The 27924-nt window shown below is 29.0% G+C and overlaps 1 protein-coding gene across 1 annotated transcript in view; it reads right to left on the bottom strand.

The window, feature by feature from the left end:
- Positions 1–27924, bottom strand: part of LOC142319204 (uncharacterized) — a 303925-nt gene that overhangs the window by 70856 nt on the left and 205145 nt on the right. Inside the window, exon 2 of the mRNA XM_075356219.1 lies at positions 22682–22797. Coding sequence (XP_075212334.1) covers positions 22682–22796 — 115 coding nt within the window. The 5' untranslated portion in view covers position 22797. The remainder of the gene's footprint in view (positions 1–22681; positions 22798–27924) is intronic.

The raw sequence follows: 27924 nt of genomic DNA, 5'->3' as shown, positions 1-27924 counted from the left end.
CTATCATCGCTTCACCATGTATATAATCTATCTCATACGCATTTCATGTCAACATCACAACGAATGAATAGTTCTACTTCATTATTTATAATATATTAAACGCGACAATATCTGCAACTTAAAAAAACTTTACTCATCAATTAGCAGAAAAAAAATTATGAACTAAAAATAAATATAGTTAAAAAAATTATAATCATGAATTTAATTTTTTTTTTGAATTTAAAATTAAAGCATATTTCGATTGTAAAAAAAACCATCAATAGAAAAAATAAATACTTAGTAAATATACATAAAATATACAAGAGGTAAATATTAAAAGACACGACTTTCTTTTTCCTGTTTAGCCTCCGGTAATTACCTTCCAGATAATACTTCAGAAGATGATATGTATGAGTATAAATGAAGTATAGTCTTGTACAGTCCTCAGTTCGACTATTCCTGAGATGTGTGGTTAATTGAAACCCGATCACCAAACAACATCGATATCCACGATCTAGTATTCAAATCCGTGTAAAAATAATTCACTTTACTAGGACTTGAACGCTGGAACTCTCAACTTCCAAATCGGATGATTTGGGAAGGCGCGTTCACCACTAGACCAACCCGGTGGGTTTAAAAGATATGACTGCCCCCCACAAAAAAAAAAAAAAAACATTATTATTTATTACAGGATAATTACTAATATAAGATAATTAAACAGCGTGCGAGGGACAATTTTATATGTAGTATGATTTATTAAAGAGCATGCGGTGACAGTTTTTATTCATTATAATTTATTTAAATATATATTTTTCAGGTTAAAAAATGTAAGAAAATATCACGGTTACCCCTAATATATTGAAATTTCACCAGGCAAATTGAAATCCGCGCGATAACAAAGCGTTTTCGATATATGCTTGTATCAACATTTTTCCTTATTTCAAGTTCTAGAATCAGTGTCCAGATTATTTCCCCTTCCTTTTGAATCACCTTCAAAAAAGTAGGTAATGTCATAGGTTACATAAATACATATATATATATATTAACCTCCACAAAAACTTTTGAATTAAAATAAAAAGTACATAAAATTTTATTTTACTAATAACTTCTGATTTTTTATTTTTTTTATTGTATTTTTTTTTTAAATCAGAGGTTAATAATTATTAATAAACCAATAAATTTCAATTAAAAAAAGTTAAAAAAAATATATGTATATGAAATCGGATTCGAACCGATGTGCCTTCTCCTTGTAAGATCCAAATATTTCATTAATTAAAATTTTATTTGGCTATAACTGTGGAACTAATGAAAGTAAGTACCACTTATGATATATCGCTGAAAAGCTCTCAATAAGGGCTTATTACTGCAGATAGGAAAAAATCCAAATTCCAAATTGCTTTGGATATTGGGCTTTTTTTGGACACTTTTGGTTCAGTCGATTGCAATCAAAAGAGGAGGCGCACAACTAGATGTTACAATAATCCTACATCCAAAATTTCAACATTCTACAGCTAATCGTTTTTGACAAGCGAGATACGTAGGTATACGTATATAGAATTTTATACGTATATAGCAAACGTGTCACGCCGAAACTAGTCAAAATGGATTCAGGGATGGTCAAAATTAATATTTCCGTTGAAATCTGAAAACAGAAAATTTTGGCGATTACAATATCCTTTACTTCGTACAGTAATAAATAAAAAATTAAAATGCAAGGATTCCAACGAGGGGTCATACATCTAAAACAATTGAGCCGTTGAGCTGCTGTAATGGAACAAACACACGTACATAGATACAACCTAAATACATTACACTCCTTTTAGGACTGTCTTATAAAATTTGAGCTCTATAACGACATTGTTAAGTAAATTAATAAAATGAAAACAGGAAAAATGGAATTTCGATTGTAACTGATTATTGAAGATTTAACCAGTGTAAAAAATATTCTTATATACTAAAATCGTAAAGACTATTTCTAGATACACCGGATATCAATGTCTGATAACATTTGTGAAGGGACTTCCAACCGTAACTGTTTTTTATTGTAACTACTAATAATAACTAATAATTATACAAAAAAATTAATATTTATAAAGGAATATGTATAAAGAATACACCAGTAAGGCGATGAATTAATGAGTGAAAGTAAAAAGTTGGCGTTTTACCAAAATTTGTATACTGGTGGCCATTTTAAAACAAAGATTTGTATGAAATATCGCTACAAAATATGTCGATCTATTTAATACTACGGAATATTAGTAAAAAAAATTTATAAGAAACATAAAACAACTGTAACCATGTCATAAACACATAAAGACGTTTCTATTTAAATGATCTTCGTTTTGCTTTGCTGGGTCAATTACAAAACCATGTAAGAAGTAACACAAATAAAAAGTTTACTTCTATTTATTAAAAAAAAAAAACACTTTTAAAAACAGAAAACTAAAAAAAAATTATATAAATTAATGATGGATAGTTCAAGTTGAAAGCAAAATAGAATTCCCACAATATGTCACAGTTCATGTTAGTTAAAATAAAGTAATAAAAATTTCACTTTTTTATGATTAGTTAGTTCGAAGAAAATAAGTAATATAACATTTGAATTAAATTACAATATTTATTAAATAAACAAAATAATATTCTCGCGCAATTTGGCAAATTAAAAAAGGGATTTGCTGTAGATAGGCAGGCAAATGTATAAATCAATCTAATTTCAATTGTTCTGAGGATTAAGTTACGCTGTCCTACTTAGTCACGAACTAATCCTAACAATTTTTCTCTTAAATTAATTATAAACACATTAATGAAATTTAAACTGCTTGTTTTGAATATCATTGGAATATAGAATATTAAAGCAGATTAAAAAATTAAAATAAAAATATAAATTTAATGGATTTTTTTTCGTGTATATAGAAAATTAATTGAATCTTCTTTCGCTCAGGTTCTTTGATCTTTAAATAAAAAAGCGCGAAAAGTAGTTTCCAAAAAAAAGGTCACTAAAAACTTCAATTTTCATTTAACAAAACACCTATCCAAGAAAACCCCTCCCAAGCAAAAATGAAATCCTAATTACAAGGCCGTAGAAATTAGGTTAAAGGTTATAACTTATTACGCAAGTTAAAAATAAATAATAAAATAAATTTTTTTAATAACATTTGCTGATATCCGTAGCGAAGTGGTAGCGTCTCAGATTTTCATTCAGAGGTGCAAAGTTTGAAACCTCGTCAGGCATGGCATTCTTTACAGGCTAGAAAATTCCATTTCCATTTTCCCGCGTATAAGCTTCAAAGTTTCTGTGGTGAATTAATATCATTATCAAAATTATGATGAATTTAACAATTTAAAAAAAAAATTAAATAATTAAAGTATTAATTAGTGTACTTTATTCTAATAGTGTAATGTAACCCAACAATGTAACCCAACCTAAAAAGTTGACAAATATTTAGTAATTAGTTATGCAATTTTAAAAAATAAGAATGGATATTATTACTCTACATCTTGAAAAAGTACCTCCTGTTCAAAAAAAATTATTTTATCATTAAAATAAATTTGTTTAAAATTATTTATGAAATTACAGTTAGCGTTCAAAAAATTAGTGTTAGGAGAAGACCAATTTGGTTTCAGGAAAAGTATAGGGACAAGTGCCGCAATTTTAATTCTCAGATTAATAGTAGAAGGAAGATTAAATAAAAAAAAAAAACCAACATACATGGCATTTATAGACTTAGAAAAGCATCTGATAATGTAGACTGGGATAAAATGTTCAGCATTTTAAAAAAATTACGGTTCAAGTATAGAGATAGAAGAACAATTGGAAAAATTTACAGGAACTAAACTGCAACAGTAATAATCGAAGAACATAAGAAAGAAGCTTTAATAAAAAAAGGGAGTCCGACAAGGATGTTCCCTATCCCCGTTACGTTTTAATCTTTACATAGAACTAGCAGTTAATGATGTTAAAGAACAATTTAGATCCGAAGTAACAGTGCAAGGTGAAAAAATAAAGATGCTACGATTTGCCGATGATATAATAATTCTAGCTGAAGTAAAAAAGATTTAAAAGAAACAATAAATGGCATGGATGAAATCCAACGCAGGAACTATTGCATGAAAATAAACAAGAACAAAACGAAAGTAATGAAATGTGATAGAAATAATGCAGATGGATCACTGAATATATAAACAGGAAGAGAAAACATTATGGAGGTAGAAGAATTCTATTATTTGAGAACTAGAATTAATAAAGATAGACAAAGCAGAAGCGACATAAAATGCCGAACAGAACAGGCGAAACGAGCTTTCAGTCAGAAATATAATTTGCTAACATCAAAAATTAATTTAAACGTCAGGTAAACGTTTTTGAAAATATATGTTTAGAGCGTAGCTTTATATGGAAGTCAGACTTGGACGATCGGAATACCTCAGAAGAAAAGATTAGAAGCTTTTGAAATGCAGTGTTATAGGAGAATGGTAAAAATCAGACGGGTGGATAAAGTGACAAATGAATAGGTTTTAAGGCAAACTCAAGAAGAATGAAAAATTTGGAAAAATATAGTCAAAAAAAGAGACTGATTTCTAAGCAACATATTAAAGAATCCTGGAATAGCAGTCGCTTTTTTGATTATTGAAGGGACAGGTAGATGGAAAAAATTGTGCAGGTAGGCAACGTTGGAATATGTAAAACAAATTGTTAGGGATGTAGGATGTAGGAGGTATACCGAAATGAAATGACTGGCACTAGATAGGGAATCTTGGAGAGCTGCATCAAACCAGTCAAATGACTGAAGACCAAAAAAAAAATTAAATTAGAAGTTAACAGTATGCATTAACTTGCCTCTTATTGGATTATGATTATTCACGTTGCTCAAACGGTTGCGCTTAACAAATTTGTATATATATATATATATATATATACACATAGTGTGTGTGTGTGTGTGTGTGTGTGTGTGTGTGTGTGTGTGTATTAAAGTATTTTTAAATTATGGTTAAAAAGAGAGTGTGCCGTACCTAGAACTGCACCTAGATCGGTATTTCACCTGCAAATGTCACGTGAAGTTGAAAAGATAACAACTGAACGCGAAGTATAGAGAACTGCATTGGCTGCTGTGAAGAAACACACCTCACATTGCCCAATAAAGTTCTGATTTACAAAGTTATTCTACGACCAATCTGGAATTACGGTGTGGAATTGTGGGACACAAGTAATAATAACGTAGATATAATATAATGCTTCCAAAACAAGGTAACGAGAATAATCGCAGAGGCGCCATGATTCACACGGAATGATGAGATTAAAAAATATCTGGACGTTGTGAGACAGCACAGTGTTACATCAACAACGTTTGGAAAATCACGTAAATTACTAGCGATCAATCTGCTTGATAACAGTGGGAACGTCCGAAAGTTGAACAGTCTCCATATGCTTCACTTAGGGCTACTGAATGACAGTTTGCTGTTATTATCACCAAATCTAGTAATGTTATTTTTGTTTTATCGTTATTTATTTTGTTTATAGCTACAAGTTGTTTTGTTCTTTGTTGGACTACCTATCGCTTTATTTGTTTGTATTTATTGACCAACTACTTGTTTTTATGAATACAAATGTATTCTTTTACTAATGAACTTTAAGAACTTTGCTTACCGAAAACTTTTGTTATGGATTGACTTATTATTATCATGTGCTTATTATTATCAAACGATTTACTTACTAGTTAAGGGAGTAAAATAAAAATTATGGTTATATTTGTATATGATGTTTCAGGAGCCAGAAACGATTTTTATTAAACTAAATAACATTGAACTGAATATTTAAAATTTCGATTTTTTCAGTTTATTTAAAGCGGTAGGATTTAATTAAAGTCACTGTATTTGCACCGATTAGTGTTAAGCTAGATAATACCAACTTCAAACTATAATAAAGTTTACTATTTGTTTGAAGTAGTAAAATTTAATTTTATTATATAAATAATAAAAGATTAAAGGAAGAATTATGTTTTTACTAATAACTTTTAAAAAAGACTGCATTTTATTTCTTCACTTTCGAAATTTTCAGAATGATTTGAAAATTGTGAAGTTAAAACTAAATATAATGAAATAAATTTACTACAGATTAAGTGGATTAAAAAAAAAGTTAAAAGTAACGTAATTTTTTAACTATATTAAACAGTTAAGAAAATAAAAATAAAAATAAATCGTTATATTTCAAATAAAATATAAATCCGTAGACTTTTCTAACTGAAAAATTTACACCATACAAAGAAATGATAGGTATAGTTAAGGAGCAACGATTCTGAAAGCATTGCACGAATCAAACAAAAGAAAAAAACAATCTAAGTTATTTATGGTCGTATCAGTTATATGCGTGTACATGTTCTAGATACTACGTTTAGAAAGAATGCCCTAATAGAGAAACAAAGCTGGCATCTAGGTAATCCAGTCTTCTGGACACGTACACAGAATATAAATAAACAATTAGAACAATACATTAAACACATCTGTACACAACGATCGAGCTCAAATTAAGTACTATTTTTTTAAAACAAATACCAGGAAAACATACAAAAAACGAAAGGCGGTTTATAGAATGTATAATCATGTAATATATATATATATATATATTAAGAAAAATAAAAAGAATATATGTAGGTAAATTTCAATACGGCAGTAGAAATTTTTTATACTTCCGTTTTCTGATTTGTTCCATCCTCATCACCGACCATAATGAACAACAAAATCGAAAATTATACACTTAAAAACCTTGACTACATTAATGTTCGATAACTTTGGATGATAATTATCAACAAAAAACCTATGGAGTTTTTAAAAAATCAAGAACAATGTTTTTTATTAAATTTTTAATAAAATGTCTATTTTTTCTCGATGAATTAGTTTTGTTTAAAATTATTTTCTGAACAAATACAATCTCATTGAAAAACCGAAGGTATCTTACAGAAAATCTTTTAATTTTTTCTTTCCTTAAAATTTGTAATATTATTTTACATTGTCGAAATGAATAACAATATATATATTGAACAATTAGCCTAATAAAGATTGTTTAAATTTAACATTTTATACAGAAAATTCCGTAAAACAAAATAAATGGCTAAGCGTTAATATCGAACGAACGTTGAACAATTATTAGATAATCAATCAGCACTCTTGTTAAGGGATTTATAAAAAAAGTTAAAAGAAAATCGAAAAGAGCTGCAGAACGTTTCTGGGTTCTCCGGAAAGAAAAGTTAAAAGGCTTCGCACTCTCCTTTCCATTATTATTAAAGTCAACTTTAATCATTTTTACTTATGAAATCTCATTGCTAGCTCATTTTCTTACAAAGATTTTTGTTAATCGATGTTTGTGATTCCATATCCAGCAGTCGTAAGATGTCTAACAAAATGATAAATTGACAAAAAAAGCAAAAATATTCGGCTTATTTTCCCCCACTCGAAATGTCCAGTGCTTTCGTAAAATAACAGGGGGGGGGGGTTAAATAGTTATAGCTTCGGAACAAACCACTGCGGAGATATGAACTGTACGTTAAAAGAAAGAGAAATTACATGGTGCGCGTTATTCATCATGTTTTCTGTGCAGAGGAAGTTTCAGTGTGTGTTGCGGCTTGCTACGTTTGAGTCAGTTACACGTGAAGGGAGTGAATACCGTCTTGTGTACAAAGACCCGCCGCATAAAAGTAACAGATGGGACAAACAACTCAAAGAAACAAGCAGCTACTGAAGCAAACAAGTTCAGGACGACCATTACGTCTGAAACAATTGAAGCACTGCGAACAAGTTTCTTACGTAGCCCGACGAAATCGGTGCGGAAGTATTCTAAACAATTGGGCACTCCTGAAACAACTGTTGGCAATGTGTTAAAGAGACGGTTACGTTTCACTGCGTACAAAATTCAGGTTATAACAACTTTAACCGCAGGACCAAGTGAAACGATTTGATTTTGCTGTAACCATTCTGGGTAGGTTAAAGCAGGATGATGATTTATTTAAACAAGTTGATTTTTAAACGAAGAAGCAACGTTTCATGTTTCTGGACGAGTACATCGGCGTAATGTTCGTACATAGCGTATTGAACCTCCACATGCCGTTACTGAATATCAGCGCGGCAGTGAAAAAATGAATGTGTGATGCGCTATTGAACGAGACAGAGTTATTGACCACTTCTCTTTGCTGAAAAAAAAACGGTATGTGGAACATCTTCCTGGATATGTTAGAAAGGTATGCAGCGCCCCAAATATCGGTGAATTCCATTTTATAGTTAGACGGAGCTCCTCCACATTTTGCCGCAATCGTACAGCATTTTCTTAACGAAACATTTCCTCAGCGATGGGTCATACGAGAAGAGTGGATTGCCTGACCCCCGCCCCCCGCGACCCACAGACCATATCGCCATTGATTTCTATTTTTGGGGTATGTAAAAACATAAGCGTATTCCGTTTAAGTTCAAAATCTGGACCGTTTAAAAGAAAGGAATCACTGAAGCTTTTCTTCTATCACCCCGGATGTTCTCTGCCATATTTGGCAAGAGACTGAATATCTTCTTGATATTTGTAGGGCAACTACGGGAGCACATATCGAAACCTACTGCACAGGTAAGAAACTTGGAGCGTTTCTCTTTCATTTAACTTCTACAATGCTTTGTTTCAAAGCTATAACCGATTAAAACCCCACTATTATTTTACTGACACATCTTTCTTTCTTTTTCCTGTTTAGCCTCCGGTAACTACCGTTTAGATAATTCTTCAGAGGATGAATGAGGATGATATGTATGAGTGTAAATGAAGTGTAGTCTTGTATATTCTCAGTTCGACCGTTCCTGAGATGTGTGGTTAATTGAAACCCAACCACCAAAGAACACCGGTATCCACGATCTAGTATTCAAATCCGTGTAAAAATAACTGGCTTTACTAGGACTTGAACGGTGTAACTCTCGACTTTCAAATCAGCTGATTTGGGAAGACGCGTTAACCACTAGACCAACCCGGTGGGTTACACTGTATATCTAAAATGATATATTATCACCTAATTAGTGAAATAATTAATTTAAGTCTAGAAAGTCAAAAAGAGAAAAATGTTTTTTTGTGCCTCTACTCCAGTATAAAGGTTTGAATAAGATGAAACGGTGTTAGAAAATACCTCAGCTAAGAGGCATTTAATTATGTAAAAATTGAGTAAAATTTTTAGATACGGAACCGGTGAGATTCGTACATCCTTCCAGAATTTTTCGACGTTAAAGTAGTATGTTTTTTTATTGGGGGATGGGACAAAAAATACCAACATCTGCAAAAAAAAAATATGTGAAATTTAATCCGATTAGATACTTTCCTTATGTATTATAACGTAAAGCTAAGCTATACATTGTACATTAAAAATACGTACATTGCCGAGAAAACGAAAAGAGTTATATAGTTTGTAAATAGCTTAAAAAATAATTATTTAGTTAGTTATATAATTTAATTATTTATTAGTTAATTTAATTTTTAATATAGTTATCAAAATTAAATTAATTATATTAAGTTAATATATTATTTAAATAATTATAATTATAATAATTTAATTTAGTTATAATTAAATATTTAATCGGTTATATATAAATAAAAATAAAATTCTTAACAAAATTTAATAAAACTATACATATAAATAAAAATAATAATATTAGGAATCACTAAAGCAGATAATAGATGGTTTCATAAAACTCATAAAAATATTAGGATATATTTAAAAGTTTTTCGATGATTATCTTTTGAAACAATTATTTTGTTAAAAATAAATAGATTTTTAAATATCTCTTCATAAGTAACAATTATTACAATTGTGTTCAACAAGACCAGAACGGACAGTGTAAGTTTTAAACTTGATTATTTCATACGTTCATAATTTTTTTGGATAACAATATTTTACATTTCCTTCCTTGTTCATCGGCGGTGAAGCGTAGACTTTCATTTTGATAATTATCAGTTATTACAAAACATTTCAATATTTTCAATATGAATTAATTATTGGAATAGATGTGGCTGAAAAATGTAGGTACAAACGGAAGAAACTAAAATATATTTAGCGAGTAAAATATTTACTTTCAAATTTCATGGTTAATAAATCTAATATACTGATTCGGCAGAGTAGAAATAAAAAAAAAAAAAATGTTTTATATAGTTATTACAAACAGGAAATTTTTAAATAAATTTACATTTCCTGGTTACAGAACTCCGCCACCAGAAATATATATATTCAGAGTGTTCCGGAATATATTGACCAACCTTAAGGGATTGATTGAGAACATTACAATAAAAACTGTGTTCATGTGTCATACACTTCATTTTCTCTTTATCAACCATTTTGCGTTTTTTCAATAAACATTTATATTTTAAGCACTGATTGAGTTAAATTTTAATGAAATTTGGCCTACATTTATCCGACAATATATTCTATTAAATAAATAAATTTTATCTTTTAAAATTACAAAATTGTGGATATTTTAATTTTTTTATAATCATTAATAGTTCTGTAAATATTAGTTATATCGAATTGTGTATATTAGATAAAATATTAAGTAAGTTATTTCATTTTTAAGAGACTGAAATCTCATTTTTTAAATCTGTTGATAAACAATTAAGACATGGTTGAAATTGTTAAAGCGCATCGCAGAAAATTTGCAGTTTGACAATTCTGTCTCTGTTTCATTATTATTAATAAAAATAATTATTAAATCAACGAATAAAGAAAATGAAAACTTTATAATGGGAAATGAGATAAACATTTTATTTACAAGAAAATCAGGCGAAAATATAAGCTTATAAAAAAATTACTAACAATATTAATACAAGAAAAACATACTTTTGTATGAAAGAATAAGGTGATAATGAAAAGAACTAAGTTCTGTAAACATGGCATTGTTAGTAAAATATAATTTAATTTAAATATAATATTAAAATCAGCTTACCAAGATTAATTTCCTCAATCGTTTTCGGCTATTCCGCCATCTTCAGGAGATTGATCTTACAATAATTTAGAATTAAAATATTTATATTTAGATTTCTAAATTCAAATTATTCAATCCTCCTGAAGATGGCGGAATAGCCGAAAACGTTTTAAATAATTAACTAATCTACTGGTAAGCTGATTTTAATATTATATTTGAATTAAATGATGAAAAGACACCTATAATTTTTAAAAAATGAGGCAAAGGTGTAATGAATCCTATTTAACTTGAGGCAAAATAAGAACTTTAAATAAATATTTGATAGTAGTAACGATCTAAAAGGAGAACTTAAACAGCGGTTATTCTTTTCACGTAACGAAAAATTAGTAAAATATTTATTGAATGAATTCATTTCTAAAAGTAAATATAATTAAAAAAAAAAAGAAACGACTTCTTTACTTAGCTAATTTTATGTAGCAATCTCCCCATCCTATCAAAAGCTTCCTTGGTAGAATTTTAGACATTTTGACAAATTTTTAAGACTTTTGTGTAATATATTCATCACTAAAATGTATAAATCGATTAAATGAATCTAAAATAAATTGTTGTTAGAAACTAGTGGAAGAAAAATATTAAACTTTAAATTCAACCTTAAAACTCAAAAAAACATTAAAAAAAACTTAGAAGAAAATCATTTAAAATCATTTACTTGACGACCTGAACATTTTGAGAACAAATCTGAACATAATTAGATTTCAATTATATTACAGAATTTTTTTAATTCTAGTCCTCTTTTGAAAATATTGTTAATTTATTTCATCCAAGGGAAAATGTATGTTCCTCACGAAAGAGAAATAAAATTAATAATTGAATGTATAAATAAAAGTAATAATAAAAAATATGTTAACTACAATATGCGTGCTGAAAGTTTGCCCCTCCACATCTACTGTGTCTAGCATACAAATCATTGTATAGTATTAGTCTGCTGTGTTTACATTTTATATACAAATGTGTCATGTTATTAGTAATTGCTGATGGTGTCATCTGGTTAGATAGTACAACAAACCCCGGTCGCCGACAAAGCCAGCCGACATTTGACAAAGGTTGACAAAGACAGGGGCAAACCTTCAGCATAACCCACCGGGTTGGTCTAGTGGTGAACGCGTCTTCCCAAATCAGCTGATTTGGAAGTCAGCGTTCAAGTCCTAGTAAAGTCAGTTATTTTTACACGGATTTGAATACTAGATCGTGGATACCGGTGTTGGGTTTCAATTAACCACACATCTCAAGGATGGTCAACTGAGAATGTACAAGACTACACTTCATTTACACTCATACATATCATCCTCAATCATCCTCTGAAGAATTATCTAAACGGTAGTTACCGGAGGCTAAACAGGAAAATGAAAGAAACCTTCAGCATACTTAGTGTATTTCATACAGGATTTTATTCTGTTACAAGAAACGCTTCAGTATGTTTTGTATTAATAATACTTAAGAAATGAATAAACAGGCTGTACGTTACAGAGACAAAATTATATTTTATTTGAACACTATTATTTCTGGATCATCGATTACGCGAATAAGAGTTTCGTTCATAACATACAAAAAATCACTTTCGTTTCGTTCATACGAAACTTTGATTATCCAGAAAATGAAGAAAAAAATATGCATATGTTAAAAGTTTATCTCAACATTTTCTAACATAGTAGCCAGTTCCTTAACTGATTCGTTCTCAGGGCAGACTTCGTTGACTAGAAGATTCATGGAATAATCCTAAAACGTTCTGTTCAAATATAGTCTGTAGTTTCAAAAAAATACTAAATATAGAGAAGGCAAAGTAGCCACGAAATCCTACTTTATTCAGTTAATTATTTTTCGTTTTAATTGATTGGAAATGGATTGTGATTTTTAGAAAATAGTAAGAATAAAATTACAATATTAATAAGCTTAATTAAAAAATCACTTTTTTAATGGAATTCCCTAAATGTTAAAATAATTTATAAAATATGTTTCATATGTTTTTATCCATTAAACCAGTTTGAATATGTAAATCATATTAATCACGTCTAAAGAGCAATTAAAAACCTTTATACGATATTAAATGCAAATATTTAATATATAATAGTTGAATATTCAAGATAAAAATAATTATAAATTATTTACCAACAAATAAATTATTCAATCTAATTAAAATGTTTATTTAAATAACTAGAACATTACAATTACTAAATTTATGCTTGCTGGTTTTGACTTAAAAACACAAATACTTAATAATCTGCAAGTTTTTTTTTAGTGGGTGAATAACCATAACTCTTATTATTGGCAAAATAACAAAAAATGTATTATTAAAATTTTTAAAAACAATTTTTTAAAATCATATCTTTTACGATCCTTCAAATATTTGGTGCGAATGTTTGGCTAACATTGACTACTCTTTTCCGTAACAATAATACTTATTGCCATTTTTTTCTTTCACTGTTTAGCCTAAAGAGGATGAATGAGAATAATATGTAATGTAAATGTAAACATTTACATTCATACATATTATGTAATCTATGTAATATTATAATATGTATGTAGTCTTGTACAGTCTCAGGTCGACCTGAGATGTGGGGTTAATTGAAACCCATCCACCAAAGAACACCGGTATCCACGATCTAGTAGTATCCAAATCCGTATTAAAGTAACTTATTTTACTAAGATTTGAACCTTAGAACTCTCGACTTCAAAATCTGCTGATTTGCGATGACAAGTTAACCACTCAACCAACCGGTGGGTTTATGTGAATAACTAGGAATTGTGTAAAAAAAATTCTATTCAACTCTAAATTCCAGACATTTTAGAGCAATTGTAAAAACAGGAACTTCGGTTTAGAATTAAATATAGATTAAAGATAAAAATTTGATAGAATTACTCTTTATTATTAATAGCTAGATGAATTTTTTTTACAGATTTCTATCTACAATGAGTTAATAGTTACAATAAAAATCCTTTTTTCATTTTAATTACCGTAACTAATTAGTTTTCATGAATAAATTTGTGAAGTTTTAAAAACACGGAGTTTATAATATACGATAAAACTATTTTAAGCAAATTATTACTCTTTTTATTTATATTTTAAAATGAACAGAGATAATTAAGAATCATTCATCGGAAGGATTTTTTTAGTAAATTAAGTTATAAAATTTATGCTGTACATCCTAAATAGTGGACCCGGCAATGCTTCGCTATAGCTAAATTTGATTGTTTGAATTAAATAAATTTAGAATTACATTTGAAAAATTATATTATAAAAATAATAAAATGTACAATATCAATTCAATTAAATAAATCAAAATCATTGCAATGCTCTGGGATATACGATGTTTTTGGTGATTCCTATACATAACAAACATCTGATGCTAGGCTAACAAATACATTGAACTTAACATGCAAACACTCCCGGGACTAATAACAATAAATTGAGAAATTTTCTGCGAAATTGATTACGCAGTTTTGTAGTTATAAGGGCACACACAAAACGAAGATTGGCTTTTATTTGTGTAGATTATAAGAAATAGCTGTAGTACTGTTTAAGATTAAGCTTTGATATAGAATTTTAATGCTTGTTATAATACAAACGGAATATCATTTGATAAATTATTATCAAATAGGCTACAAATGGAAAAACGTACCTCTGACGAAAAAAAAACTAACTACAATTTGAATGATTCTGATTCATAAAATCAAAAATAGACTAATTGAAAACGGGAGGAAAAAGGCTACTAATAGCAAATGAGTGGGAAGCTGGGTTAACTAGAGACCCAGCAGAGCAGAACATTCTTCATTCCACTCCCGGAAGGAAACCCCGGCCAGTGAACTTGGCCTATTAGATCAAGTTTAAAAACATTTTGTCACACAATCCAACTAACTGGTTTTACTATTAATAAAATATAGCTAAATTCATTAAAAAAAAATATTAATTAATGAAATTACATATTTTTCATGACGTAGTACAGTGATTTATAAAATTATTAAATTTTAAATTATGTAAAATCGGTATATACAATGCAATTACGAATTTTATACTAATTAATGTGGTTTCTACAGAAAAAAAATTAAAAATATCAAAAATTAATTAGAAATAAATTCAAAAATAAATAAATGAAAAGAATTTTCAAACAAAACCAAACAGATTGACAGTTACATTTTACGTTAGTAGACGAAAACACAAATTTCGAAAAGAAAAAGAGACTTTCAGGGCATTTTCTAGATGTGAAAATAAAGAAAAAAAGTTCATGCAAACATAGGTTCACAAATGTTTTGATTTCGAGAGATAGTGTGAAAAAGTTCACCCTGATTTATACTCAAGGGTAAAATGAAAACATAGTGAAATTTTTTTGAACTTAAATTAAGGGGTAATTTGTAGGTTTTATATGATTTTTAACCTGAAAAATTGAATAAAACAGGTCCAGAGCTACATCCCAAATAATGCTTTAGAAAGTTATTGTAAAATATTAGTACAGAAAAATATTGTTGCAAAAGTTATTATTGCATAATAATACCCCAAATTTAAAAAAAAAAACATTTGGGGTAAAATATCTTTGTTAAATTACCAGTAAACAAATAAAACTTTGCATAAATATTTGTAGAGAATTTAATTGTAAGAAAATTTATGTAAATACCATAAAGTGAATGTGAAAAAAAAATTAGGAAATTTTATTTTTATTAAAAACAAAATAGAAACGTGGTAAAAAAATACTTTTTTCTTTATTTTTGTTTAACCTCAGAGTCCGCAGTCAAGTAATTCTTTTCGCAGAGGATGAGATGAGTGTTTTGTAGCGTGTGTGAAAAATGCCCGTGGTAAAGCGTGATAAAAAAATACCGTATTGTAATTTTAAAACGAAACAATCTTATCCATGTTGGAAAATATCTAAAAACAAAATAAATTATTAAAAATAAATGAATAAAAAAGTATTAACAAACTTAATATTATTAATTGTTCAAAACGTCGTCATTATTTACCCAATCAATACACCGCTCGATTTTAAATCCCTTGGATGAAACAATATGTAAATATTCGGGTAATTAATAAGAATACTATTAACAAACAAGTTAAGTCAACCCAATTTATTTTTTAGTTTTTGGGATTCTTTTGCTGTTTTGGTCTGAAAATAAACTATTAGTAGTACCAAAATGGACATTATGCTACAAAAAATCATACCAATATTTCATTTACAACCACTAAAAATGTGGGGGGTAATTATTAATTATTTAATTTCATGTGAACTATTTTATGATAACCTCTCTACATATCGCAAATCAAGAATTTATGTGCAATTTAAAAAAAAAAATTCATCAAAATGTCATGCATACAAATTTAATTGTAACTTTTCTAAGGTTTTAAAATCATAGAGAAAAATAAGTTTTCATGAAATGTAAAAAATATTTTTAGTACATAATTAATTGATAAAATAATTATTCAGGTTCAACATCATGAATTTCTGAAAGTTCTGATTTTTTAAATGTTAGTGTACTAACATTTTCTGTGCCAGTGTCACCTGTCCTAACATGAGAAGAGCAGGGACTTGAATTTCACGAGCTACCAGATCAACTAGATTTTTTCCAAACGTTTTTCGTTCATAATTTGAATTTTTGATTTTCGTCCTCATATTTTGTTTTTTGAAGTGCGTTGTTTTGTGGGTCCCATATTATAATATACTTTATACATTAACAAACTAACCAAAAATTATAACAAATGTAAACAAAAAAAAAAAAAAAGAAAAGCAAATGTCTGCACCTATAACCAATACATAACCAAAATAATACAATCACATGGGAACAATGTTTTAAAAATAAACCTAACCTTATTTATCCCAAATAACTACAGAAAGTGAAATGAAAAACAGTAATTAATGATAGAATGTAAATAATTTACGTCACAAATTCAAAAGATCAAAAAATATTTGTCACACAGTAAACAAAAATGCACGATACAAACAAACAATTATATCACTCAAAATGTAGTGTTACTATCAGATGGAAAATATGTGTACTAAAAGAAGACAAAATAAGCTTTAAATTGGGTTCTAAATGAACTCTCCCTCTTTTTCTGTTTAGCCTCCGGAACCACCGTAAGTTATTACTTCAGTGGATGAAATGTATGAATGTAAATGAAGTGTAGTCTTGTACAGTCTAAGGTCGATGATTGCTGATACGTGTAGTTAATTGAAACCCAACCACCAAAGAACACCGGTAACCACGATCTAATGTTCAAAATCCGTATAAAAGTAATTGACTTTACTAGCAATTGAACCTTAGAGCTCTAGACTTCGAAAATCACTTGATTTGCGATGACGAGTTCACCACTAGACCAGCCCGGTGGGCTGTCCTAAATGAACTACTTATTAAAACCCGAGAAATAAATTTTTAAATATCCACAAATTTCTTGTTTAAAAAGAAGAAATTTCACCTAGAACGACTTATAATTTTTTTTTTAATATTTCAAGTTAAAATCTATAAAAAAATAATTATATCACAGTAAAAAGCAGATTTTAATGAATCAAATGAAAAATTTTGTTTTTTAGTCAAAATTTGGGTTGACTACTACTTATGAAAATTATTTTTTCGTTTAGTGACAGCATGAAAGCAAAACTGTTTTTTTAAACATTTAAAAAAAATATTTACGATTCTCAACAATACTTTAATTCCACTTTAACTCCATCCAGTTAAATAACAGAAATAATCAGGTACATTTTTCAATACGATATAATTTTTTACAAAAATTTAATTATTCTTCATAATTAAGATTACATAATTCTAATTAATTTACTTGCAATTTAAAAAACAATTAAAATAAAAGAATTTAAAAAAAACAGACTAAATAATGTGACGGTATCGTATCATTAACCTAGCATATATGCCCAATATAATAAAATAACTGAAAGGTTATTGGTTCTTTCAATCAAAGATGATATTTCTAATCACTAGTTTATAATGGTATCTCACTTTCCTCTGATAATTAGTTACAAGCATCCCCTCCTCATATTTTTACCCAATAAAAGACATATTTTATGTATCATTATACTGCAAGCTATTATATAATAGAAGTATTGTTTACAATATTATCATAAAATATTAAAAGAACTCGATATTTTGAATTTAAAAAAAATAGCCATTAAGATGCGTGAATAAAATATACATGCCTCCGTGACTGAGTAGGTAGCTTCTTGGCATTCGTACGGTGATCCCGGGTTCGAATCCCGATCAGGCAAGGCATCTTTCCATACGCTACCAAATTCCATCGGTTTAATAACCATAACTATTGATGCTCGCTCTTTCATAAAAAATATCAATTACATTTTTTTCAAATGTACACTACTGTAACCACCGTAGCCACGAATTAAGAATTACATTTCATATTAACTATCAGTTGAAACGAAGTAATTTATAATTATAATTTCCCCAAATTACTAACAAATATAAAGATCGTAATTTATTCATTAAAAAAAATAATTAGAGCGTTCCAAAAAAAACAGCACTAAAATAATTTAACATTATATAAATGTTAAAATCAGTAGCGATATTTTATGAAGTAAATTATAACTAATGAGAAACTATTTAAGATTTGTTATTACAATAATATTTAATTGTCAATTTTATTATAAGTATAAAAAAAAATTATTAGATAATCCAGAATATTACTCAAACAGGACAAATAAAACTTAAATCATCTTATTTACATTTAAATTTAAAAAAAACTTCTTATTCTCAACAAAATACATATTAAATATAAATAATTCATTTGACAACATAATTAAAATTCGGATTAAATAGTATAAATCTGTTCAAATGTCCATAAATTTAATGGTTTTAAAGTAGTTAAATATAAAGTATAAATCAAATCCTTAATGCATAAATAACTACTAATATAACATTTCAAAAAGCCGTGCTACAATTTTGTTAAATAAATTTTTATTAAGATATGTTTTAGATAGGCTACTACTATTAACTGAAAACTATAAAATGCAAAAAGTTAAGAGCAGGAAAATAATAAACAATTATAATTTACTTTATTTAACTATATTTAAATAATAAAATTATACAATGAATTTTTAAAAAAATGACGCAACCCGTATTTTTATTTTCTTGTACGAAGTAAAGGAAGTGTATTGTGATCGCGAAAAATTTAGGTTTCCGGATTTCAAAGGAAATATCCATTTTGACTACTTTCGGCGTGACGTCTGTACGTATTATTCATCTCGCATAACTCAAAAACGATTAGTCAGAGGATGTTGAAATTTTAGATTTAGGATTGTTGAAACATCTAGCTGTGCACCTTCCCTTCTGATTGCAATCAACTAAACCAAAAGTGTCCAAAAAAGCTCAAAATTCAAACAAATTTGGATTTTGGATTTTTTCTTAACTGCAGCAAGCTCTCAGTGAGAGCTTTTCAACGGTATATTATAAGTGGTACTTATTTTCATTGGTTCCAGAGTTATAGCCAAATATAAATTTTAATTAATGAAATATTTAGATCTTAGGGGAAGGCACATCGATTCGAATCAGTCTTCATCTTCTTTTTTTTTTAAATTTATATATATTGATTTATTACTAACTGTTAACCTCTCATTGTAAACAAATTTTTACAATGAATAAAATAGTTCAATAGAAAAAAAAATAAAGTTTTTAATGAAATAAAATTTTAAGAACTTTTCGTAAAAAAAAAAAAATGTGTTTATGTATTTTAATAGGCGCACAAGGAAATCATATGTTCTCCACATCAGATTTTTATAAAGTGTAATTTTTATTTATTTTAATTTTCCAAATGTGTACGTTGCAATCTGTTCAATTAGTGAACAGACTTGGGGAGCAACCCAGACTTGGGGAGAACAGAGTTGGGGAGCAAATCCCCACTGCCAATTACATGAGGATGATAAGAATATATGTAATTCAGGTGCAATTTGAACAGACTCTGGCCAACCATTCCTGAAATATGTGATTAGGTTAAGTGAACTCCAACCACCAATGTACACTGGTATCCACTGCTTAGTATTCAGATCCGTGTAAAAGCAACTAATTTACTAGGATTTGAACGCCAGAACCTTTGACTTCTAAATCAGCTTTAAGCAACTGATTTGGGACTATGAGTTAATCATTAGGCCAGTCCAGTGGACTGTTTATTTGAATTAACCTTTTTTAATTTTTTTATTTGAATTAGAACTAAAAATCTGGTAAAATATTGCTTGACTTTCCCGCTTATTAATAATACAGATTAAAATAGTTAAATAGGTAAAACATACGAAAAAAAAAATATATATATATATTATTTAGAGATGGGTATAATTTTAAGAAATATTTTTCTTGTATTCATATACAGGTTACGCTTAAAAAAATTGCTTGAGTACAGTTTTCTCTAAATCTAACAGCTCATTCAATACAGGCTAAAATAAAAAAAGAAAGTTTAGAAGAAATTTTTATGCGTTTTAGGAGTGATTCTGAATTTTAATTGTGCTCCCCATACTTTCCCCTTTAATATAGCTATTTTAGCTACATTCGCCGGGAAAGTAAAAATTCATTTCAAGTGTATCAGAGCTATGAAAACGGGAGAACTTGCACTCATATGAAATCAAGTGATATAAAAAAGTCTTGCAGCAAGGCTATCGGTTTATTGGGAATTAGAGATATCTTCATATCTTCCTGAAACCAATATTCCTCTCGTTAGTTCTTCTTTAACATTCCAATAAACTTTTGGATTAACCCTTCAAAGAATTTAAGATTTGATAAAAAAAATATTGGACTGATTTTACAAGGAAGTAGGTGATTGTTCATTATATACCAATTTTATGTAGGTATATTGATGTTTGTTAAAGATTACAAAATGTTCAATTATTTTGTTTAATTCCTTGTACGAAGTAAAGGAAGTACGTATGTACTCGATTAACTCGAAAACGATTAGCCGTAGGATGTTGAAATTTTGGATATAGGACTGTTGTAATATGTGCACTCTCCTTTTGAAATCTTCAACAGAGAGCGTTCGGAAAGTCACTGTGCAGTATGCTTTATAATTATGCGGCGCATTCTCTTCTTTCGTCGTTAGGTTGGTTGCCCTTTCGGTTCGTTGTGCGATGCTTAGTAATAAACCAAGACGTAAGTTGTTGGGTTGTGATTGAACGTGCTTCGTTTCGTTTCTTGTTGTTTCATTTATTGGGTCAATAGTTCCGAGAATCATAATGGTTCTTTCGGTAGTCGAACGCATTTTTCTTGTTTAACACGTCTTTCGTGAAGGAGACAATTATACTGATTTAGTGAAGCGCAAGTTTTCTGAAAAGTTTCCAAATATTTCTGTTACTCACCGCAAAGCAGTGTGAATTCTTATCGAAAACTTAGGGGCAACAGGCTTCATTGAAGACGCTGATCAAAGTGGAAGACCACCTAAACTAAACGAACAGAAACTGCTTGATATTTCGGATGCTGTGGCCAAAAAATCAAAGTCAATGTGTAAGTTAGCACAGAAGTAAGATATCACACTTACAACTGCACCTAAAGCTGAAAGAAAAGAACTGAAACTTTTCCTCTACTAAGTAATGTGTGTTCAAGAACTGAAACCTAGAGATCAAGTTAAAAGACTAAATCAGTGTTAATGTTTTAAACGTTTTATTGACCAAAATTCCGTAGGCACACTCGACGTTACGTTGTTTTTATAGATGAAGCGTGGTTACATCTGGGAGGGTATATTAGTTCATAAAATACACAACTATGGTTGACACCTAACCCCCACGAATGAAATCAACAATCTTTACAGAAAGGAAAACTGGAGTCTGAGTAGGTGTGAGTAGAACACGGATTGTGGGTCCAATATTTTTTGAAAATACAGTTAATAGTGATCGTTATTGTGCTGTTTTAACAAACTTCATTAGTCAGTTAACAGAAGTGGAAATGAATAACGGTCGGTTCCAACAAGATGGCGTCACAACGCACACAGCTAACTGGTCAATGACGTTCTTAGGAAATGTCTTTGGTGAACGAATCATTTCGATGGGTTTCTGGCCTGCATGACCCGATTTGATACCCTTAGATTACTTTCTATGGGGTAGCGAAACAAGCAGTTTATTCCAACTGACCACGCACGATTGACGAACTAAAAACCGCAATAACGGCATATGTACGAGACATTCCAAAACAACTGCTGGTTAAAATGTTTGAAAACAAATTGTAACGTGTGCTGTGTTGTACTGATGTTGGAGGAGGTTATTTTCAACACCTTTTATAAACTATTCCAGTTATTGTATTATCAGTTTCTATAAAATAATGAAATAAAAATACAAAGTAATAATTAAGAAAGTATCGTCATTACACTTCCATAACCCAGTTTTGATTCTGAAAATTTTTAGTCTCAAGAAATTTAAATATCAGACATGACATTATTGTTACCTTATTTAGAATTACATGTTGGGGAAATTTTACTAGAAAGTTGCCTTTATATGTTTGAAATTGTAAGCCAAATAATCCTGAAATAAAGTATTTATCCTTAAAAAACGATGTAGGTGATACAACATAAAGGAATGGATCTGAAATGACACTAATGTATGACAAGGTTACTTCAACTGCTACGTGGGGCTAACCTTGAATACAGTGTTATCATCTTAAAAATAGAATAAAATCACGTAAAATTTACCCATTAATAAGATAAACATTCTCATTTTATGAGTTACGTCCTTTACGAAAAAACATTATTAACCATTCACTACAATACGCATAAAAAAGAAAAAAAAGAATAAAATTATAAACTTACATGAATGTAGACATTCTGATATTGATGTGGCATCTATAAAATATCCACCACAAAGTACACATATGAGATGGGCGTTTAAATCCCTTAAAAGTATTTTCCGGTTTTTTCCGTCCATCCTGAAAAAAATAAAAACAAATATTATTAATAAATAAAAATAAAATGTTAAAAAAAACCAAAAATTTATAATAAGTAAATGATGATAAAAATATCAGTTTGCCATTGAAATTAATAAAAAATATTTTTTTTAAAGCAAATTCTATACAACAGAACAAAAAAAAGATTATTTAACAATCCGTATTAAAGACAACGTAAATCAAAATAATTAAGATAACGGATAATTGTAATGGTCTTTTTTGTGAATAGAATATACAATCGGAGAAATACTTATATAAAAAAATGCTTTTCCCACTTAAGTAACCATTCGTCCTATACACGGGACGATATAGGTAAATACGTTGAAAATTAAGAATCACTATATTAAATAATTTACCTGTAATAATACATATTTTATTAACAGCATTTAATAATACCGAGTTAATTAACTTAAGAAAAAACAAACCATTTTAAAATTACCAAAACAAACTAGGAATAAACATGTCCACGGTCATTTTGTCATATCCTTCATTTGATAGAAAGTAGGGTGGAAATGACTTCCATACAATGAAGCAGCGTGGTATACACCACAGTCATCGACTAAAAATAAACTCTCAAGTAGGGTGTTTTATTGAATTGCCAAAAACTAATCGTCCAAATTACTATTAGACGCATAGTCAAACGATATTTTAATTTAAAGCGCAAATTTCAAACTAATTCCCTCTTTTAATATTTGTTGACAAAATTACGACGTAAATTCTATACATAGTTTTCTTTTCTCGAAGGTTCTATCGAGTGTTATAATTTCTCTCTTAATGATCACTACACACGATTCGCTTTAAGAACCATCCCATAGTAAACAAACCGGGTGGCGTAAGAGACTGTCTCAAAAGTTAGGCTACAAATTATACATTTTAATGTTTTATATTTGATTTATGATCTGATTAATGTTTGATGTTTTCATTTGGCGCCGACTGAATCAAGTTATTTAGGAATTAATATATGAATTTAGCTGCCATTTAATGGTACCTATAGTCACATATTAATGTGAATATAACTTTGCGTATACTAATGTGGTTATAGCTTTGAATATAGCTGCCATTTAATGGCAGGTATATTTAAAGTTATAGCCCGCAGGGTTAAACTCGTCATCGCAAAATCAGCTGATCTTTGATGTCGAGTTTTCTAAGATTCGAATCCTTGTAAGGCAGTTGCTTTTATACGGATTTGAATGCTAGACTGTGGATACCGGAGTTCTTTGGTGGCTTTCTTTCTTTTTCCTGTTTAGGCTCCAGTAATTACCATTCAGATAATACTTCAGAGGATGAATGTGGATGATATGTATGAGTGTAAATGAAATGTAGTCTTGTACAGTCTCAGTTCAACCATTCCTGAGATGGGTGGTTAATTGAAACCCAACCACCAAAGAACACCTGTATCCACGATCTAGTATTCAAATCCGTGTAAAAATGTTCTTTGGTGGCTGGGTTTCAATTAATCGTACGTCTCAGGAGTGGTCGACCTTAGCCTGTTTCAGATTACATTTTTATCGGTGCATTTACATTTAATATTGCACTATATCTGCAGCTACGTCAGGCCTGGCAAACTTGTAGTGGTAATTGAATTTGCCTATATATATACACACACACACCCAGATCCGGCAGTAACTGTAAAACCGGTTGGAGAAAAAATCTATTTAAAGTTATATCAGTGATGATAAAAACACGATAGCCGATAAAGTATTATACAAATATTAGTGAGGGCTAACAAATTGAGTCACGTAACACATTGAGCCACAAACAATTGCATACGCTGCAGGAAGATCTCGGTACTACAAAAAAACACCTACGATAGCTCTTTCGCTGAACACAGTATATAGAGTTCTGACACGTGATTGCTACTAAATTTAAGAACACAAAACACGGAAAAAATGAGTAGTTTATGCATTAATCATTGATATTTACATCTTGATACATCACAAAAAAAATCATTAAAATAATCTAATTTGAAATCAGATATTATTTTAGTCTGGCATAACATAATTTGAAACCTGAAATAGGTTTTAATCAGGCGAAAATGTACGGTTGTAAAACGAAAAAATACTTAAAATATTAGTACATGAGAAATATATTCTACTACTTTTTGATAAAGTACTAATTGAAGAAAAGCAACCTCTAATTCAGAAATGAATGAAATAAGGATGTAATAAAGTCCTGTTGCTTTTTAAACCTGAGGCGATAAAAAAAAGTTGAAAGAAAAGTTTTACAAAGTAATAACAGTCCAAGAGGGGATATGTTCCGATGACCTCGTTCATTTAACGAAACTAAAACTGTATACAAAGTTAACTGAATAAAATGAATCCATTTCTAGTAAAAAACAAATCTTCCTATCCTCACCAAAACGGTTTTTAGATTACAGATTCATTGGTATCAATCCAGTATGGGATGATATGGGACGTATTCGCTGAACTTTAGGACACTAAAATTAGAAAAAAGTTCATATAGACATACGTCCTATTTTTTTTGCTTTGTTTTCTTCTGGACGCCATTTTGCGATTTTTCAACAGAAAAATTATTTCTCAGGAACGGGTAAACCTATTTTAATTAAATTTTGCGAATCTAAGACTAGTGTCTTTATTTACAAAATAAAAAAATTTGAAAACGTCACCTTTTAACATTTCAAAATGACGGCCATCTTAATTTTTTCATCTTCAAAATCTTAGTAATTACTTGTTTGATCAAATTTTTACTTAGATAAGATTTATTAATCATTTTATTTTGAACAAAATGACACCTTTTTTCTAAAAATCAGTTGACAAATAATCTAGTTGTTGTAGATAATTAACCTGGCAGTATGGTTGCGCACCGTAATGCAAGCTGATAATTTTTTGCCTGTTTTTATTTCCTCCACTAAGTGTAATAAAAGTTATTTATAATAAATAATAAAAATAAATTATTAATATAAAAATTATCACCTTCTATGTTAATGAAGTTAATGTGGTTTTTGTTAATGAAATTCGTAGATATAACGAATAGGTAAAATTGTTACCATCTTCATTTCATTAGAAACATTCATAAAATTAAGCCTTACCCATAAATTATAATATTTTAGCCCAATAATTAACCATTAAACAAGAATATTACTATTATTATTGATGACAAGTTATTAGCGAAATTTTTTATTTGAAATATTTGAGGGTAGAGTAATTTTTTTAAGTAAATATTTATTGAAGAGGTAATTAATAAGAAAAAATAATAATCTGGTATTTTTATCAAATTCCAATACCCGACCGTTTTATCTCCCCACCTTCTGGGCGGATTTAAAAAAAAATATAAGCATAAAAGTCTCATAAACAGACTGATTCACGAAGTATGTAAAAAACTTTCATGACCTATTCTACTGGTGAAAATGAAGAAGAAAGTTCCTAAAAACATAGGTTGGTAAACGTTTCGTTAGCGAGTAACGGTTGGCGAAAGATTTCGCCCTGATTTCTGCCCCTTCGGTAAAATTAAGGCAGATATAATTCTTGTGACCCAAATTAAAGGATAAATTTAGCGGTTTTATATGAAATTTGACCTGAGAATTTGAAACAAATAGTCCCAGAACTGTTTTATAGTAGTTTCGAGAAAATTGGGGTTAAAAAACAAAATATTGGGGGTCAAAAAAACACTATTTTATGTTTAGTGTAAAATAAATTTGTTAGGGTAATAAACACGTTAAAGTTTTAAGCACACCTTATAGAGAATTTGATTCTAAGTAAAATGGTATGAATAAAGTCCACATAAACCAAATAAAAATGTAAAAATTTCGAAGTTTATTAAAAACCAAACATATCAAAATGTGGCCGATTTTAACTAGGTATTAAACGAAAAAAATTCCAATATTATAAAACAAAAAAATTAGACATTTTAGAAAGGAAAAAAAAACAATTTAATAGAAATAATTTATTTTATAAGTTGACAATATGAACAGCTGAATCCAAAGATTAATTTTTTCGTATTGCATCTCATCCTTTTAAGAAAGATATTTTACAACACACTTAAAATAGTGTGTTTTTCGATCACTCCAATATTTTACCTTTTACCCTAGATTTCTCGACAACTAATAAAAATGCAGTTCTGGAAACTATTTTTTCACTTTTTCAGGTCAGATTCGACATAAACCACTCTATACGTACCTCGTTATTTGGATCCCAAGAATTACTGTCTGGCTTTATTTAACCGAAGGCGCAGAAATCAGGAGGAAATTTTCCGCCAGCTGACACTCGCTAACGAAGCGTTTTCGAACCTATGTTTATATGAACTTTCTTCTGTATTTTCGCCAGTAGATCATACAATTTGTTCTTGAATTCCTTTGTCTGTAAAGAACATCCCCTATCAAATTATGTGAAAACGAAGCAGGGAATTATGAAATGATTGAATTTCTTTATCTTCCTCGCTACTTCTTTTTAATAATTTTTTTTAAAATTAGATAAAAGCATATTTAAAAATATTTTATGCAGATAATTAATTATTAAATTAGAATTAATAAAAACCAGTAAAACTGAAATTTGTATAATTGAATTTTTTAAGAGAAGTGTTGACAGATTTTAAGAAACAAACTATATCCAAATAGTATTATGTAAAACATTTTTTTTTGGCAGGATAGTATTACTTTACACCTTATTCTGTAATAAACGGGAGAGTAATAAATATGAAAAAATTAAATATGTTACAAAAGGGAATAAGTTAAATATTAGGAAAATAGGATGTAATACAGAAATCTATTAAATATTCAGTCAAATTAAAAAGGATTAAGGTTCAAAAAACAATAAAAACATATTACTATAAACTTTTAATGAGAAAAAAAATTTCTGTTTGTATTAAACATAGAAAAGATTATAAGAAAATAAAAAAGGAGAATATTACTATGGATGTTATAAATGTGTGGTCTAAGACACTGAAAATTCGGCGAGTTTGAGATGAAGGATTTTTGTACGAATATATGATAAAGGAAGTTATGGAAATCCTTTTATTACTTTAAATGGGTTGATGAGGATTATATTACAACATCCAGGGTAGGTAAATGGACTATTTTATTTCCTTTTTAGCCTCAGGAAATCACCGTCAGCTATTAGTTAAGAGGATGATATGTACGTATGTAAATGAACT

The sequence above is a fragment of the Lycorma delicatula genome, chromosome 1 (assembly GCF_047948215.1).
Source record: "Lycorma delicatula isolate Av1 chromosome 1, ASM4794821v1, whole genome shotgun sequence".
NCBI classification, from domain to species: domain Eukaryota; kingdom Metazoa; phylum Arthropoda; class Insecta; order Hemiptera; family Fulgoridae; genus Lycorma; species Lycorma delicatula.
Note: the sequence above shows the minus strand (reverse complement) of the source record. Positions and strands in the feature narration are given on the sequence as shown.